Below are 17,018 nucleotides of genomic sequence, written 5' to 3'. Positions count from 1 at the left end.
GCTGAAACGGGAACAAGCAAGCGGTGGGTCACCAGCAGCTGTTGTGAAGATGACGCGTAACCAAGGGAACGAATGCTGGCTGGTGTCAATTGTGTTGACAGATGGCGAACGAGGAATGTCAACAAGGAGTAAAAGTAAAGCTTTAGAGAAAGTCGTCCAGCATAGAAAGGGGTCATTGTTTGAGTGGAGGGGAATAAGCAACCGCGTTGTATCACTGGTCGTGTGGTTGGCCCAATTACACCATGTTTGGGAGGTCACCAGGGAGCTCCTCTTGTTTCCCAGCCAACCAACCATGGCAGGCTCGATTCGGAACGATTCATGCAAACAGCCCACGCTCAAAGCCTCTTCTGAAAAATATGCACAGCTTGTTCACGATTCAACGACACAGCTCCATCAATCCCTTGAACCCATCTTGACAGCTTTGGATCGACGCGCCATGGGATTGACAAAGCTTGCCAACTTTGAATCAGCTCTTCACAATGCCAACCTCATACAGCAACTCTCGCCTTCGTCAGCACTTGGTTACTTACGGGAGGCCGATGTGTACAGTGAACAAGGCAAACAACATCATGTAATTGCTATCTGCAACAAGGGGCTCGATAGGGTCGACACCAATGATAAGCACTATGCGACACTACAGCAGGTCAAAGAGGATGCTGAGCGACGCCAAAACACACATGTCGACTTTATGAAACAACTACCTCCCGAAATTGTAATTGAAACACTCATTCCCATGTTGTTGGACGATTCTCCTATGAGCTCAACTACGGCAAGCCCCTATTTGTATGTATCCAATGTATGGCGTGATCGTATTGTTCAGTGCTTCAATGGGCTACGTTTCGAGGTTCGAGATACCGCATGCCACAATCTGGCACATGTGATTGAGCTTTCCCAGTGTATCAGGAAATTGGAGATGGGCCGAGGTTCCAACGAGGGATGGTTTTGTGATTTGTTACGCAATCATGACTTTTGTTCGCTACGGGAGCTATGCATTGACTGTAAGTTGCATCCATTCATTCCTCAACAGGCTTTTATTTACCATCCTGCCTATCAGATTATTCTACTAAAGGCGTTGATCCCTTGCTTTCATGCTTCAAATCAATCGGCAACGCTTTGACAGAATTGGTTCTCGATATCCATTGTATGAGCATCGTGTCTATGGCGGATATCATGCAATCGTGCCCAAACATGGTATCACTGGATCTAACCCAGCCATGTGTTCCGGATTTCAGCACTCTACCAATGACAGCGTGGCCAAAGTTGACATCGCTATGTGTGAAGAGCACCGCCGGCATAATGTGCTTTACGCATGATGACATACATGACATTGGAAAGCGTTTTGGATCACTCAATCGACTTGGATTTTATCCATGCTTTGACAAGCAAATAACACCCATCGTCTTGCATTATTATCCATCTATGACTCGTCTCGAGGTTTTATGTGCACGTGATGGTGCTCAGCGCATTTACATGACACAAGGAATTCGATGCGCTGAGAGTGGGATCATGGATTTTTATATGGAGGCGGATCCTATGCAAGGCTATGTTCCATGGGGTATTTTGACCCATGAACTAAGGCAGCAACAAAACACAATTGAATGCATTGAATGCAACCTCAATCTTCGCGAGACACTACGTGAGCGGGAGGATCACAAAGAGATCTACACCATCAAGTACGGGCGACTGAAGCAACTCTCTCTTTCTAAATCGGGATGGTGGATACCACGCAACGCACCTATGCTAGAGGAATTGCGTATAACTGCATACATCATCAAGAAAAACGTTGCTGTACTTGATACAATACCACCCAAATTGAAAAAGCTGGAGTTGGATCTTGATCATGATTTTGATCTTCGCTACAAAGCACCCCTCGAACGATACCTTAAACGATTCGCATTGCGCTCTCATTTGAAGGAGCTTGTTATTCATTTCTCGAACTCAGAAAACATTGACACTATCCTCAATGCAATCCATTGCCTTGATCAGCTTCAACGTCTCATGATCAGCTTTACAACAACGTGGGATTACTATCAAATGGAAAGGTTTATCGATGGGCTCGTCAAAGGATGTCCAAAAGTAGCCTGCCTTGAGATCGAATGCGAAAACGCACCATCCACATCCTTAATCAACGCTTTGAAAGGGCTGGAACATTTGGAACAATTTACATTTTCAATCAACGACATGGAAGGCGATGATGGCTTTTGGCAAGCGATTCAAGGCATATCACAGCTCAAATGTATTCGGGTCTACCCAGCAAGTGCAGCCAACATGGATGCAATCAGGCGTCTTCAGGGACAACGGCGTGACATGAAAATTATTCTCGATCCCAGATTCACACGCTTTGAAGATGTCTTGTAAACAATACCATACCCATCTTTTCTCTATCGAATCCCTTTCTTATGCGGTAGTGGGATTGTATCCTAAATAAAATAAAACATTATTGTTGTTGTCAGGTACTTGATCCATCAAAGTGCTGGTGTCTGGTGTAGTAAAACGTTGTTGCTTATTCAATGCTGATCATTGCCATATGGCGTGCGATGGGGTTTGGGATAAGGTCATTAAAGAAAGTTGTGCTTTCATGCGACATGTGGGATACAAAACCGTATAATGAGCATCAAATAGATGAAAAGGTATAAGACGGGGTGTTTACGTGCAGGTGCTCAAGATGGCAACCGCTACTGTGTCTACCTTAAAACCATCTTTTCACTGCCAACAAGTATTTCAATCTTGTGTTCCCAATCTTACAATTATATGTGGATCCTTTTTATTGTATCACACACAACACTACCCTAATACTGCTAGCGAACCACAATACGCAGTATCCACCAGCATGGTCTTACCATAACCATGCCTCCGTTATCCATCAGCGTGATTGTCCAGACTACCTGACACAAATACACCATTAGCCCCAGCTTGTTATCCGAAAGTCCATCATCAAAACCTACCTCTTAACCAAAAGGATCATCATCCACCATCCATGGAGCACATGAGTATATCGTACATCATGCCATTATCAAACAACAGCATTGTAACACAATACACTGGACGCCAAAACATGATGAAAAACAATGACTGGATGCTCACAAAGCACTTGGTGGAGCAAAACGCCTTCACTTTGGTTGACATCCTTGAAGATTCATCCATGATGAACCAATCACAGAAGCGTACTTGGAGATGGTGCATTTAAATTACCTCATGAAGATGATGATGCTGATGACGATGATGGTTAGCAGCGTAGAAATAAAAGCACCTCTTAAAAACGTACCAGCATTGTCTCCCAAGATATGCCACGTACCAATGTCATTTACCAAGCCAAAGTGCACTTAGCATGCTTGTAGCCAAGAGCCAGTTTGGTGGTATTGTGCTGATATTCTATGACGTTGTTGGGAACGTTCGGAGTGGAGTAGAGGACCAAGCTGAACACCACGCTCTTAAGGAAGCTGCAATGGGCTCCGTTGACGATCGGTTTCCACTGGAGGCGTCATTGTCGAAGGTGGAGGTTGTTTAAGGCTGTGCAAAAGAAGAAGCTGAAGCTGAAGCAGGTAAAGGGAATGAACAAGCGAACAAGAGAAGAGCTGTCTTTAGTGATGACGCGTAACCAAGCGGCTAATGCTGGCGCCCAATGTGCTGTAGATGGCAAACGACGAATGTCGACAAGAAGCAAAAGCAAAGCCTTCAAGAGACGTAAAGTGTACAGAGTATTTTTGGAGGCGTGTGTGTAGAATAGAGGTGTGCAGAATAAAGCCGCTTTGTATGACTGGACGCGGTTGGCCAATAATTTTTATGTTTGGGGAGGTTGAGTGATCCCTTCTTGTTTCCCAGCCAACCAACAATGGACGACTCAATTTGGCACGATTTATGCAAACAGCCAACACTCAAAGCCTCTTCTGAAAAATATGCACATCTTGTTCACGATTCCACCATACAACTGCTTCAACCCATTCAATCGATCTTGTCAGCTTTGGATCGGCGCGCCATTGGGTTGACCAAGTGCGCCAACTCTGAATCGGCTCTTCGCGATGCCAAAGTTATGCAACACCTCTCGCCTTCTTCAGCACTTGGTTACTTACGGGAAGCCCACATTTACAGTGAACAAGGGCAACATCTTCAAGTCATTGATATCTGCAACAAAGCTTTCAATAATGTCGACAACCATGATACGCACTACGCAACACTGCAGCAAGTCAAAGAGGATGCTGAGCAACGCCAAAATACATGCATCGACTTTATCAAGCAACTACCTACCGACATTGTTATTACAACCCTCATTCCCTTGTTGATGGATGATTCCCCTATGAGCTCATCCACACCAAGCCCCTGCTTGTATGTGTCCAAGCTATGGCGTGATCGTTTTATTCAGTGCTTCAATGGGCTATGTGTCAAGGTTGGAGATACCGATGGCCACAATGTGTCGCATGTCGTTCAGCTTTCACGATACATAAGAAGATTGAAAGTGCAACCTGATTCCGAAGATTCATGGTTTTATGATTTATTACATAATAACGACTTTTGCTCGCTACGGGAGCTATACATTGGCCGTAAGTTGTACCCGTTCCTCAACCGGCTTTTATTTACCATTGTCTCAATCAGATTTTCGGACTAAATGCCTTGATCCTTTGGTTTCATCCTTAACGTCAGTGGGCAGCACTTTGACACACTTTGAAATCACGGTGCGTGGTGGGAGCATAAAGGAGATGGCTGATATCATGCAATCTTGCCCGAACTTGGTGTCCTTGGATATTGATCAACCAATGGTCCCGGATTTTACTTCTCTATCAATGTCGACATGGCCCAAGTTGACAACTTTATCTCTTATGTGCGATTCTGCGATATTTCGAGAAGTCTTTACACGCGACCATTTAAGAGCGATCCCCAACCATTTTCCATCACTTAAGAAGCTTTCAATTTCTCCATGCGAAGATACCCAGATGACACGTATTGTATTGGATAATTATCCCTGGATGAAGCGCTTGGAGCTTTCACATGGTCCTGACGTTCATCTCACGTACCTGGAACAAGGAAATCCATGCAATGAGATTGGTATTACGGATCTTTTGATCGAGTCGGACCGTCGGGAATTCTTTCCATGGGGTTTTTTGGCTCAAGAATTACGACAGCATCAAAATACGCTTGAACGTATCGAATGCAATATGTACCTTGACGATGAAACAGAAGAAGAGGATGAAGACATACTCGATGACGTCAGCCCTATCGAGTACACACGATTGAGGCTGCTTGACCTTTCTTGTTTTGGATGGTGGATCCCACGCAAAGCGCCTATGCTAGAGGAGTTGAAGATAACAGCATTTACCATTGAGGAAAATTCGGCTGTACTTGATACGATACCACCCAAGTTGAAGAAGCTGGAGCTGAATCTTGATGATGATTTTGGCTACACAGCACCCCTCGAACGATACTTGCATGGCCTTGCACAGCATTCTCAGTTCAAGGAGCTTGTTATCCGTTTCTACAAGTTGAAAAACATCGACAACATCCTCAACGCAATCCATCGTCTTGATCATCTTCAACGCCTTATGGTCAGCTTTTCAACAAAGTGCGATTACTATCAAATGCAGAAGTTCATTGATGGGCTTGTCAAAGGATGTCCAAGGTTGGCTTGTCTTGAGATCCAGTGCATAAACGCACCATCGACATACTCTTTGAACGCTTTGAAACAGCTTGAACATTTGGAGCGATTCGCATTTTCTATCAAGGGTATGGGTGACAATGATGGCTTTTGGAATATGATTCAAGGAATGTCACAGCTCAAATGTATTCGGATATACCCAGCAAGTGCAGCCAAAATGGATGCCGTCCGACGTCTGCAGGAACAACGGCTTGACATGAAAATTGTTCTTGATCGCTGGTTCACACGCTTTGAAGATACCTTGTAAACAGTGCATTAGACCTCTTCGCTCGATAGAATACTTTTCTGTATTGTGCTTCGTATCCTAGATAAGATAAACCATTGCTATTGTCGCCATGAATAGCCTCGTTATGTAGATGTGTACGATAAAAGCTAACATTGGTTTAATCAATGGAGATCGCTGCTTCATGGTGTGCGATTGGGGTTTGGAATTGTAAGGTTGTTAAAGAAAGCTTTGCTTCCATATGACATGTGGCTTCGAAAAAAATCCAGCAAAGATATTAGAATGAAAAATGCAAGTTTGTGTTGACATTGATTGCCAACATGGATTTTTTCATATCGGAGTATACGACACAAGGAAAGTAAAAGTGGGGAAGTATATGGTGAGTCATCGTTCGGCTAGGTAACAGCACGTTCCATACAATGCGGTTGCATGGTACATGATGTCGTGCATAATGGATATAGGCAACCCGGTAGGAATATGGAGAACTACAACATAGGCATGCATGCTTTCATTGTAGGATCCTTCGTAATGAAGAGGTTTATGAAAGTAATCTCATTCTTTGTAGCGGCAACGCTGGAGCTGCAGATGTTTCTTTCAATCAAGGGGACGATCATCGAAGCTAATCCATTCGAAGTATGATGATTTGTGCAACATTTGAAAGGGTACTGTATGTTATGTCAAACTATTCATGTACAACCATGGCGTTACCATGGAAACCTCATAGCTATGGAAACGTAGCTGTCATATGCCGACTTCGATTTTTTTAATCGATCATTAATCATATCATACAAATGACAAATGGTAACTCCAAAGAGAATCAGAAAGTCGTTGACTACCTTTTTATTGGCTACCATATCTGACTACATGCTCGTGTTCAAGTCCTAAAAGGAATTCACCAGCGCCTTTGTTCAACGTGTGCAATATGCTTCTTCAACAAGTCGAAAAGGTAATCCTTCAATGTGGAAACGATGACAACATGCTTGAGATTCGTGAATGATAAAAGGCTGATGATGTCGCTATCACTGATGGTTGATGCACGCACATGGAGACGTTTCAGTGTTGGATGATGCTTCATTTGTGCGATGGCTCCATCAGGTATTGTAGAACGAAAGCAATCCAAATATAGGTACTCCAAAGAAGGGCATCCCTTGCCAAGCATTCCCAAGATCGACACGAACGTTGAAGGGTTATTGGTAGGCGCTGTCGAGAGTACAAGTTTTTCCAGGTTTTCAAGTCCTGCAACGGCTGCTACCCAAGGCAAATGTGAAGCATTCATACGAAATGTTATCTCCAATTCCTTTAGAGACGACTTCATGGCCAGCTGTGCGTGGTGGAGAAGCAACGTCTCAAATGATGGTGAATCGGGTGTGATTTGTCTTGCTGTAATCTTGCGCAAATTGGGCAATCGTTTGACAGCATTACATATTCCATCATTGTTTGCTGCATAGAGATCCATACTGATGTGTTGAAGGTGCGGTGATCTGCTGATGATGAAAGTGGTCAGCGTAAAAGCTTCTTCATCGCAAGCACTGATTTCAATTTGTTCCAAACGACCAAATTCGCATGATGAATTGATATGGTGACCATGCCATAGAGCGCCTGCATCAGTAATATTACCAATGACGACAATATGATCGAGCGACCGGTGATGTTCAAGCAATAGGTGGATCACGTCATCTCCGTTGTATGGCTCCTCCTCATAATCAAGTCCAAAAGATAGCTTCTGCAATCCATCAAGGTGACGATGATAGCTGTTGTGATCGAATTGCACTGTTCCACCGCAATTCAAGAGCTTCATATTAGGACAATGTTCAGTGATCGTGCGCAAGAAACGTGAATCTGGAACTGTGTATAGATGGGAACACCAGTGATGGGAAATGAGAGAGGATGTTGGTCATTGTATCATACGGCAGTGATTCATTTGCAATTTGCAAGATGAGGTGCGTCAACTTTGGATGTTGCATAGTGAGATGCTGTACCAGGCACGAGGTATACTGCAACGATACAAGCTGAGGAAACTGATCCAGGACATGTGCCAAATGCATATCAGGTGCCATGAAATTCTGCTCGTGAAGCTTCAAATGCGTCAGAGTATGTTGCACCGATCGGAGAGCGGATGTAACCATGTAATCTTCATATCCGTAATCTATATCAAGAACATTAGATATAGCACGACGATGCACTAGACTTGGTAACCTTACAGAAGAGGGTGAGATGTGTGAGACTCGAGAAATCAAAATTGCCGAATATCAAAGAGGATCCTCATACGATGCCGTCCTCGCTGCTTCCATCGACAATGTTTTCACATGTGCAGCAAATCGCTCAAGCTCTTGATAATGTAAAGGCGGTTTCTTATATACACAATCGACGTCAAAGCTCAAGTTGTTGCAATCCAAGATACGCTTTCGCCATGTGCGTGAGACGTAAAGATATGGGCATCGCTTGTCGGCTGCTAGTTGGTAATTGTCAAACACCCAAGGAAGTATCCCTGAGACAACAAGCTCCAGAGGTAGTCGACTGATGAAATCAATACGCTTGTTGGCTGCATTCGAGGCCTCAGCTAGCTGCATTTGGAGGTTGGTGTAACATGCATCGGATGATGGCACATTGACAAGACCTTCCTTGTATATGGCTACTGCTTCTTTTTGTCGTCCTTGCTGCTGATAGATATAGCCTGCTTTCAAGTAGCCAAGTGAAGAGGATGGGTTGATAAATCGAATAGCTTCTGCATCGCACAAGGCAAGTTGGAATTGGGCTCCATTCGCCATTGCTGTAGAACGCTCATTGAGCTTCTCCATTAGTTGACATGCAAGTTGATCGATCTCTTTTGTTGCGGTAGAAATGGTGCTTTCCCCCTGCTGATGATAGGAGGCGATTGGTGGTAAAGAAAGAATGATGCTGTTGTTCATTGGAGTTGTTAACAATGACATTAGAGAAAGAGGAAGGTGATGGTTCAAGCTCGCAACACGCCTCCATGTATTTCACAACCCGCTGATTTTGAACGATGCACATGATGCATCCCATTGCTAGCAAGATCGCCCACATACAAACACTACCATCCCTAAAAGTAAATCAAGCGGTGTTAATGCTCCTGTGTACATGAAATAAGCTACCGTCACTAGGGCTGCTGTATGATTATCTTTATTGGAAACAACAATTGTCGCCAACAATGACGACCTTGAGTGTCTTGAAACATGTATGGTAGAAGACATGACGTTGCTTTCATTATGCTGCAATTGCCTTTGCAATCATTATGGTTGTTAAAAAGAAAGAGTTTCATTGTTACAAAAAAGAAGGAAAAGATGTTCTTTTATAAGGCTGCAAGATTCACAATCCGGATTTAACGTATGTATGAAGGATAATGCGCCACGTATATTGTTCACGGTTGAAGGAGCATCACCAATCAGTGGATTCGGTTGTTGTTTGTAGTTGTCCTGACCCCAAAGGAACTATCGGATTGTCTACCGATTTTTCCTCCTTACTACGTGCAGCATTCCCAACACATTCGGCTTCATTCACCACGCAATGGTATGTCCCCCTCAGGCTGCTACCTAAGCGAGTAAAAAACATTTTGAGTGTATGGCACTAGCATGCCTTGCTTCTTTCATACGTTCTTCAACTTTGCAGTATCCCATCTTATGGCAGTCCATAATATTAACCGCTTGACATTTTTCGTTTAGTTGATCAAAGTTAGCCTGGTCGATGAAAATGATACGACTAGGATTAGCACCAACACCCTCGCTCGCCATCGCAGCTCCAAAGAGAAGGGAAACAAGAAATAAAAGTTTCATATCGATAGGATGAGGATGAATTGCATAGATGATGTGGGTGAGGTTTTATATTTTCTGAAAAAGTCGGTGTGGCATTGCATATGGCAAAGATGATCATGTATGCAGCAGATAGCATAGTCATGCAGCCTCCGCCTTTGCGTACGATATTTATGGTGACCACCTTTTCTTCTACTGAACGGTTTGGCAAAGACATCCCATCATTGATCGATCCCAATGCCCCAACAGCGTGAATTACTGTGAGAGCGTTGTTTACGTGTTACAAACATTGCCACTACCCCTAGCGATTTAAGCTTCACGCTTGTGTTTATGGATACCATGATCGCCTCAATACATTACTACCACTGCCACGAATGCCTTGGTCAAATCACCAACGAGTTGCTTGTTTAGTTCTCGATCAATATGGGTATCTTGGTTAACAGCGACCCTTAAACGTTTATTTTTCTATAGTAAAAGATGTCTTTCTACCATCATTAATTCAGGAGAGCATACCAAGGGATCAGCTATGGTGGCAAGTAAACAACATGCAGGGGTATGACCCAATGCTTCACTTTACAAGGTTCAGGGGGTTTCCAAACTTTATCCATCATTGCGTCCCCCTTGATAAACCGGCCGTGATGGGATCTATCGGATGGCGAGCTAAGGGATGTTGGCTATCGCGATAAAAATGATCGTTGTTGATATGATGATTGCAAAGACGCTCTTCTGTGGGCCAACCTAATGTCACGGTAGCAATTGTATACTCAAAGGAGACTCCATGTCCACATACATCATAAATAATCCTGGTAGCGTCTTTTCAATATTGCTTCAAGCGCGTTTATTTCCATACATAACAAGGGTGCACTAATACAACTTGCTAGCCGCCAAAGGGCATGAGGCAACCCTATCCTGACCCATGTACTCCTACCTTATCGATTCTCCCTTGATCCAACGCATATGCGTCCGAAGGTAAAACGCATCCCTGTATACCAAATTACTCTCCTTCAGCACGAATACCCGAAAGGATATCTCACCCATACTTACTTTACCATCCAAAAGCCATGATCATAACCATAGTAATCCCCTTGGGCCTTGAGTATACATACAAATCCTTCATCCATCAACGCAACGCGAGAGAACACATATACCGAGTACCAGGACAATAACACAAGTTCTGACAGGATGGAACCAAAAAACTCCTTGAGAAGAGAATGCCGTGAAGTGTGCCATCATTTCCTAGGGAACCCACCTTACCCGACGAGTGTGCGAGTATGGATGCTTGTTCGATCATGGTGTCGATGAAGATGAAGATGAAGATGAAGATGATGATGATGATGATGATGATGATGATGATTAGTAGCCTGAACAAATCCACCTCTGTTTACATCTTGCCAGCATTTCACCCTCATACCATACCACGTACCAATGCCTGTAACCATGCCATACTGTATCCATGCGCGTTGGGGTGAAAAAGCCATCGTTGTTGGTCAACCGGTTATATCCGTAGCCTTCTTTGGTGGCGTTGTTTTAGCAAAGGCGACCACAATGGGCACCGCGATGTTTAATAAGCGTTAGAAAGTAATCGCTGTTGACATTTGCTTTCCACAGGAGTCGATATTGTTGAACGTGGGAGGTGTATAGGTTGTGGGAAAGAGAAAGCTGAAACAAGTAAAAGGATACGCGAACGAGCGCGTAAGGGATGACGCGTAAGCAAGCCACGAATGCTGACTGAATACGAATCCCTGCAATGGACGAATTACGAATGCTGACAAAGGAGTGAAAGTGAAGCGTTGTATAGAGGCACGAAGTATAGAAAGGAGCTGTTTTTTGAATGAAGGGAATAAAGCAGCGTTGTTGAGTGGCAGCACCGGAGCCGATAAATTCTCTCTCAGGGGCGGGGCGGTGGCCTAGGAAACCAGCTGCAGTGTTTTTGTTCCACAACCAACCAAACATGGCACACCCTGCTTCTTGCAAACAGCCCACACTCACAGTCTCCTCTGAAAAATATGCAAAGCTTGTCTACGAATCAACACAACAACTCCATCAATCCCTTCAACCCGTCTTGTCGGCATTGAATCGACGCGCCATTGGATTCGCAAAGTGCGTCAACTATGAATCGGCTTTTCGTGATGCCCACCTCATACAACAACTCTCACCTTCTACAGCACTTGGATACTTGTGTGAAGCTACTATTTACAGCGAACAAGGGAAACAGTATCAGGTGATTGATATTTGCAACAAAGGACTCAGCAAGGTTGACACCAGCGACTCGCACTATGCCACACTACTTCAAGCCAAGATTGATGCTAAGCAACAGCAGGACACATGCGTTGACTTTATCAGCCAATTACCAAAAGACATTGTCATTACAACACTCATTCCTATGATTGTGAAAGATAATCTCATGCCATGCCCATATGTGCAAGTGGCTGATGTATGGAGCGATCGTATCATTGAATGCTTTAAGGGGTTACGTTTCGAGGTGGATGAAGATGATGATGACATGTCCGATGTTATTCAGTTTGCTGAGCACACCACGTCGTTGCATGTTTCTGAGTATTCGGAAGGGACCTGGCTAGGTGACTTAATTAGCGACAATCCCTTTTCATCACTACAGAAGATAACCGTTGCTGGTAAGTTACATATACATTCCTCGCTGGCATCATATCTATTAACTCACCATTGTCCTTATAAAAGAATTCACAAGCGACGACATTGATCACTTCGTCTCATCCTTGCAAAACGTTAGCAGCACGTTGACCGCTCTGGAATTGAATATGATGGATGGACCTGAGCTACGCCCAACCGATATTTTGATGGTTTGTCCCAATCTGATTTCGCTCGAGATAACTGGACCACTGGATGGCAATATCAACTCTCAGAGAATGACAACATGGCCCGCTTTGACGACGTTATATCTTATGGGTACACGCAATCGCATTACCTGTGATCAGATAATCAACATGTGGAAGCAATTTCCAGCACTCAAGGAGCTTACACTTTCACCATGCACCGACATTCAACCCACACTTATTGTCTCGGAGCATTGCCCATCAATGAATTGTCTTGAGCTCTGGAATGATGATTCCGATATTACGCTTACGTTTTCGGATGAAGGAAACCATGGACATGGGATCACAAAGATCATCATTGGGGTAAGCCAATTCGATGATGATACTTGCAAGGACACCACCTCAATCATAAAGCAGCACCACGACACGCTTGAGCACCTTCGATGGGAGATGGATACAAGTTGGGATACTGAGACCATTGACAACATACAATTCCCTCGTCTCAAGGTTCTTCGTATTGGTTTTCCTGGATGGCAGATACCACGCAATGCGCCTATGCTTGAAGAGTTCAGGTTGTCATCGAGGACCATTCGTACACACCCTGCGGTACTTGACATGATACCACCACGCTTGACAAAGCTCGAGTTAGCACTCCATTATCATGCTTCGATGGTAGACCCTGTGGACCCACCAGTGATCGTACGCTATCTTAATAGCATCGCTCAACAACGCCGGCTAAAAGAGCTTGTGATCCATTTCAATAACGGGCAGCAAAACATTATCGACATGCTTGATGCAATTTACAATCATCATCACCTTGAATGCCTAAAGATCGGTTTTACGGTGGATTTGGGGACCTATGAAATGGAGCGATTTTTGGACGGGCTTGTCAAATCGTGCCCTCGTTTGGCCCGCCTGGAACTCGAATGCGTAAGGGCACCATCGATCCATGCCATCAATGCCCTTAAGAAGCTTGAACATTTAACGCATCTTAGACTGCCCTTCTTTGGGATGGATAATGCTGACAAGTTTTGGTATGCAATTCAGACCCTTACACCGCTCAAGTACATTTCAATAGACCATGCTGCTAATGTCAAGAAACAACATGTAAAGCACCTCAAGCAGCATAGGCCAGACATCAAGATCAACCTTGAGATGTTTACCGTTTTGCTTTCGCCATTTAAAGACATAGCTTAAGCACTTGCTTCTAATAAATTTTCCTTTTCATCATTCAATACCACCAACATGTAATCTATTGTAAAGGACATTCACCTGGTATTGGTAGTTTCGAAAATCTTGGTGATCAGCGCCCATTGAAAATATGATAATCCAATTTTAAGCGATAGGGATACCACCATCTCCATGCACCTTACATCTGTGATTGATAAAAGGTTTAGATTTAGATCCTACGTTTTAGATACCGTACACTTGAGCTGCGCTAATAAATGGAAGTTGATGCAACAACCATAACGATCAGCGTTCAAATGGTCACACGCATTGAGCATCCCCGTTTACTCAAGTTGTCTTGCTTGTATCAAACAGCGTCTAGGTCATAAGTGAGTTTGAATTTGAGAGCAAGGTAATCAGTAGGATGCTACGAAAATACAGGTCGTGCACGCTGAGGAGGGTGATCGAGGGCTTTATTATGCCACGTCTAGTTTATCACAACATAAACCTCAGCTTCCTAAAACTTTTCGTGGTTCCCACGTTGTCTCCATGGCAACATCACCATGTTCATAATGGTGCAAGTTAGCACGAGATATGATGGAACCTTCAAATATGAATATCCCACACGATACTATAATAAAGTGGTCTACTGATGTATACGTATGCTACAAAGAAAAAAGAAACCAACACACAGAAGCTTTTGTATGTCTCAGAGGACAGCGATGGTGATAAGACATAATGATGATGGTGCCCTTGTTTATCTTCAAACAACAGACTCAGGATTCCATAAACGTGTTATTCATGTAGCTCGTTTATTGTACGTTTTGGAGGAGACAAGCCTATACTACCATTGGTCAACTAGTAAAAGCTGTTTGGGGCCATTATCTTTAAACGTGGATTGCATTCATGCAGTAGGGACAGGATATCTTCATCAATTTCGCAAGCGACATCGAGGTGTTCCAAATGGCGGCATCGTCGCAAGCTCAAAATACTGGTGTTCGCATCATGAATGCCTCCGGTAATTGTAAGACTCCTGAGATTGGATAGCACGGCAATATGATAGAGAACCCGATTCGGCATAAGGCAACGATTTACAATAGATAGCGTTACCAGACCTTCGCATCCTTGGCGTAGGGACTCAAACAACTTGATAAATGACTCTGATGCAAGATTGCTGGTAAACAATTTCAAATTGGTCAAGCATTTCATTTCTCGTATATCATCAATGAGCTTTGGGTGTGGTTCCTGGAGCCGAACGTTGATCGATTGTAAACGTGATCCTCCTTTATCAGCCATATAGTCGACATGGGCTTCCACAAACTCTGCCACGAGTGTATCATAATCGTCATGTCCTTGTCTATTGCGTATGGCAAAATCGATCGCACATAGATCCTTGTATTTGCCCAAGGCCTTGATAGAAGGTTGGCTCATTAGGCATGCGTCCTATTCCACCGACCGTAAATAAGGAGCACGCTCGATGCCCCAGCTGATGAAATCGGAATATGGCTCAATGTTGTCGATTGTCGATAGGATGTTCACCGTTAATACTTGCAGTCGCTTAAATTCAATGTCTTGATAATTGTGCATGGCATCCATCATATTGCGTGTTTGTGTTGTATCCAACGTGGCCTTGAGCGTCAAAACCTGTAACGTCACATGATGATCAATGATGAAGGGTGCAATATCATCAAGCGAAAATAGGTTGGTGTACGGAATTGAAAGAGAGACCAATCCATGGTATCGAACTTGCTTTATGTCGAGTCCGTTTAGATAAATGCCGAATCGGTCTCCATAATGTAAATGACGGATGCAAGGGAGCCATGTATCATTCACAGTCAACGGTCGCAAGCTCTTTGGGATTGCCATATCGAATATCTCCAAACCAGGTAGGTGTTGCTGAATCATCATCATGTGCTGGTTACCCACTGTTCCTGCCACTTCGTCCAGCCTGAGCTCTTGAAGCTTTGGGTACGTGCCACCCATGAGTGAAATGTCGATCATTCCTAGACAATGCAATGCTCTCAAATTGGGGCACTTTTCCAAGATGTATTGCAGTTGAAGTGTGTATGCTCCATGAGGTTGGGAAATGTGTGCATGTCCATGATTGCCAAGTGTGAGATCTGTTAATTGCATGTTGATCCCCTCCCATGCTAGAAAGCTTTCACCAAGAGCATACGCATTGAAAGCTAACGTTTTATGATGAGCGTTATTTGCGTGCATTCCCCAATAACATGAATACGTACTGTGAAATGCAACTGTTGTCAAGCGTTCAAAGTGATACTTTTCAAAGAGTTGACGCATTTGTGCCTCGCAAGAGAAGACACTAAGAGATCGCGCGTAATTGAACGATTGAATCACCATATCGCTGGTTTCATCCAATGGAAGATTCGATCGTATGTCGTATTCAAGCTGGTTGGATGCCATGATACGATGCCACCACGACCATGACACCATGACGTATTGCCGCTGCTGATCGAATTGGTCGCTAGTAAACAACTGCTCGATGATACGAGTGCTGATCTCCATAGGAAAGTCGCATATAAAATCTTTACGCTTTTCACCTTGCTGCATGGCTTTTGTTTTGGCTGCCTGAATCGTCTCATACAATGAATCATGCTTATCAACACGCTCGAGTGCTTTGTCATACACGTGGGATGCTGCAATGTGTCGTCCTTGTTCCATATGGATGTATCCTTGACATAGATACCCGAGTGCTGATGCTGGATTCAATTGCTGCATTGTAATTGCCGTATCCAAGGCTTTGACGAATTGGGCACACGCGGCATACGATCGTGCTCGAATGTCGAGTACATGGAGTTGAAGATTCTGCAATTCGTTGCCAATGGCGAAGGTCTCCTGAATGACATGGTCATGTTGACCTCGAGATGCTGAAGTACGCAGGTTGTCAATAACTGTAAAGTCCATTGAATGGGTCATGATAAAGAAAAGAAAGGGAGAAAAAGACAACAAAATTACAGGCTGCAATGATGCCGCTGATGATAAGCAGAAGCCTTGTACCACCTTGCATGTATACTCGTCTACAGGGGTATTCCATCTTTCAGCTATGTAAATAGGTGATTTCAATGTTCATCCACTATCATAATAAGAAATAAAGCCAATGATAAATTGGGCGTGCATGTGTGTATGCATGTTCACTTTCAATGCTTCGAGAAACCATCATCTTTGTGTAACATGCTATTGCGTAAGAGAGTTCACTCTATCATTTCTTTTGAAAACCTTGTCAATGGAAACCATTGCAGCATTGGGGAACGCTTTTTACTGGAACAAACAATACATAAATGTTCCCTTCTGAATGCTGTACGAGTGCAGCGAGGTGATGCTACCTTTTTAGATGCCTTTATACACAGCGATGCACGTGTTTTTCATGCAGCTTTCTATTTGACTTCTAAATAAGCGTTGAT

General features: G+C 43.8%; 6 protein-coding genes across 6 annotated transcripts; 3 read left to right on the top strand and 3 right to left on the bottom strand.

The window, feature by feature from the left end:
* Nucleotides 1–292: 292 nt before the first annotated feature.
* On the top strand, nt 293–2,358 carry O0I10_006312 (uncharacterized protein; the record flags this gene model as incomplete). The annotated part of the gene is made up of 2 exons (XM_058486342.1): nt 293–998; nt 1,055–2,358. 2 exons carry the CDS (start codon nt 293–295, stop codon nt 2,356–2,358), a joined length of 2,010 nt encoding a protein of 669 aa, XP_058342954.1.
* Nucleotides 2,359–3,832: 1,474 nt separating this feature from the next.
* On the top strand, nt 3,833–5,894 carry O0I10_006311 (uncharacterized protein; the record flags this gene model as incomplete). The annotated part of the gene is made up of 2 exons (XM_058486341.1): nt 3,833–4,538; nt 4,639–5,894. The coding sequence occupies 2 exons, from the start codon at nt 3,833–3,835 to the stop codon at nt 5,892–5,894; spliced, it is 1,962 nt and encodes a 653-aa protein (XP_058342953.1).
* Nucleotides 5,895–6,762: 868 nt separating this feature from the next.
* On the bottom strand, nt 6,763–7,668 carry O0I10_006310 (uncharacterized protein; the record flags this gene model as incomplete). The annotated part of the gene is made up of 1 exon (XM_058486340.1): nt 6,763–7,668. The coding sequence occupies one exon, from the start codon at nt 7,666–7,668 to the stop codon at nt 6,763–6,765; it is 906 nt and encodes a 301-aa protein (XP_058342952.1).
* Nucleotides 7,669–8,119: 451 nt separating this feature from the next.
* O0I10_006309 (uncharacterized protein) lies at nt 8,120–8,800 on the bottom strand (the record flags this gene model as incomplete). The annotated part of the gene is made up of 1 exon (XM_058486339.1): nt 8,120–8,800. The coding sequence occupies one exon, from the start codon at nt 8,798–8,800 to the stop codon at nt 8,120–8,122; it is 681 nt and encodes a 226-aa protein (XP_058342951.1).
* A 2,788-nt stretch (nt 8,801–11,588) lies between these two features.
* On the top strand, nt 11,589–13,626 carry O0I10_006308 (uncharacterized protein; the record flags this gene model as incomplete). Its single annotated transcript, XM_058486338.1, has 2 exons — nt 11,589–12,270; nt 12,335–13,626. 2 exons carry the CDS (start codon nt 11,589–11,591, stop codon nt 13,624–13,626), a joined length of 1,974 nt encoding a protein of 657 aa, XP_058342950.1.
* Nucleotides 13,627–14,454: 828 nt separating this feature from the next.
* O0I10_006307 (uncharacterized protein) lies at nt 14,455–16,533 on the bottom strand (the record flags this gene model as incomplete). The annotated part of the gene is made up of 3 exons (XM_058486337.1): nt 14,455–14,953; nt 15,053–15,782; nt 15,840–16,533. The coding sequence occupies 3 exons, from the start codon at nt 16,531–16,533 to the stop codon at nt 14,455–14,457; spliced, it is 1,923 nt and encodes a 640-aa protein (XP_058342949.1).
* Between the last annotated feature and the right edge of the window lie 485 nt (nt 16,534–17,018).

Source organism: Lichtheimia ornata (genome assembly GCF_029851405.1).
Source record: "Lichtheimia ornata isolate CBS 291.66 chromosome Unknown scaffold00027, whole genome shotgun sequence".
NCBI classification, from domain to species: Eukaryota; Fungi; Mucoromycota; class Mucoromycetes; order Mucorales; family Lichtheimiaceae; genus Lichtheimia; species Lichtheimia ornata.
The sequence above is the reverse complement of the archived record's forward strand: the minus strand, read 5'-3'. Positions and strand labels throughout refer to the sequence as shown.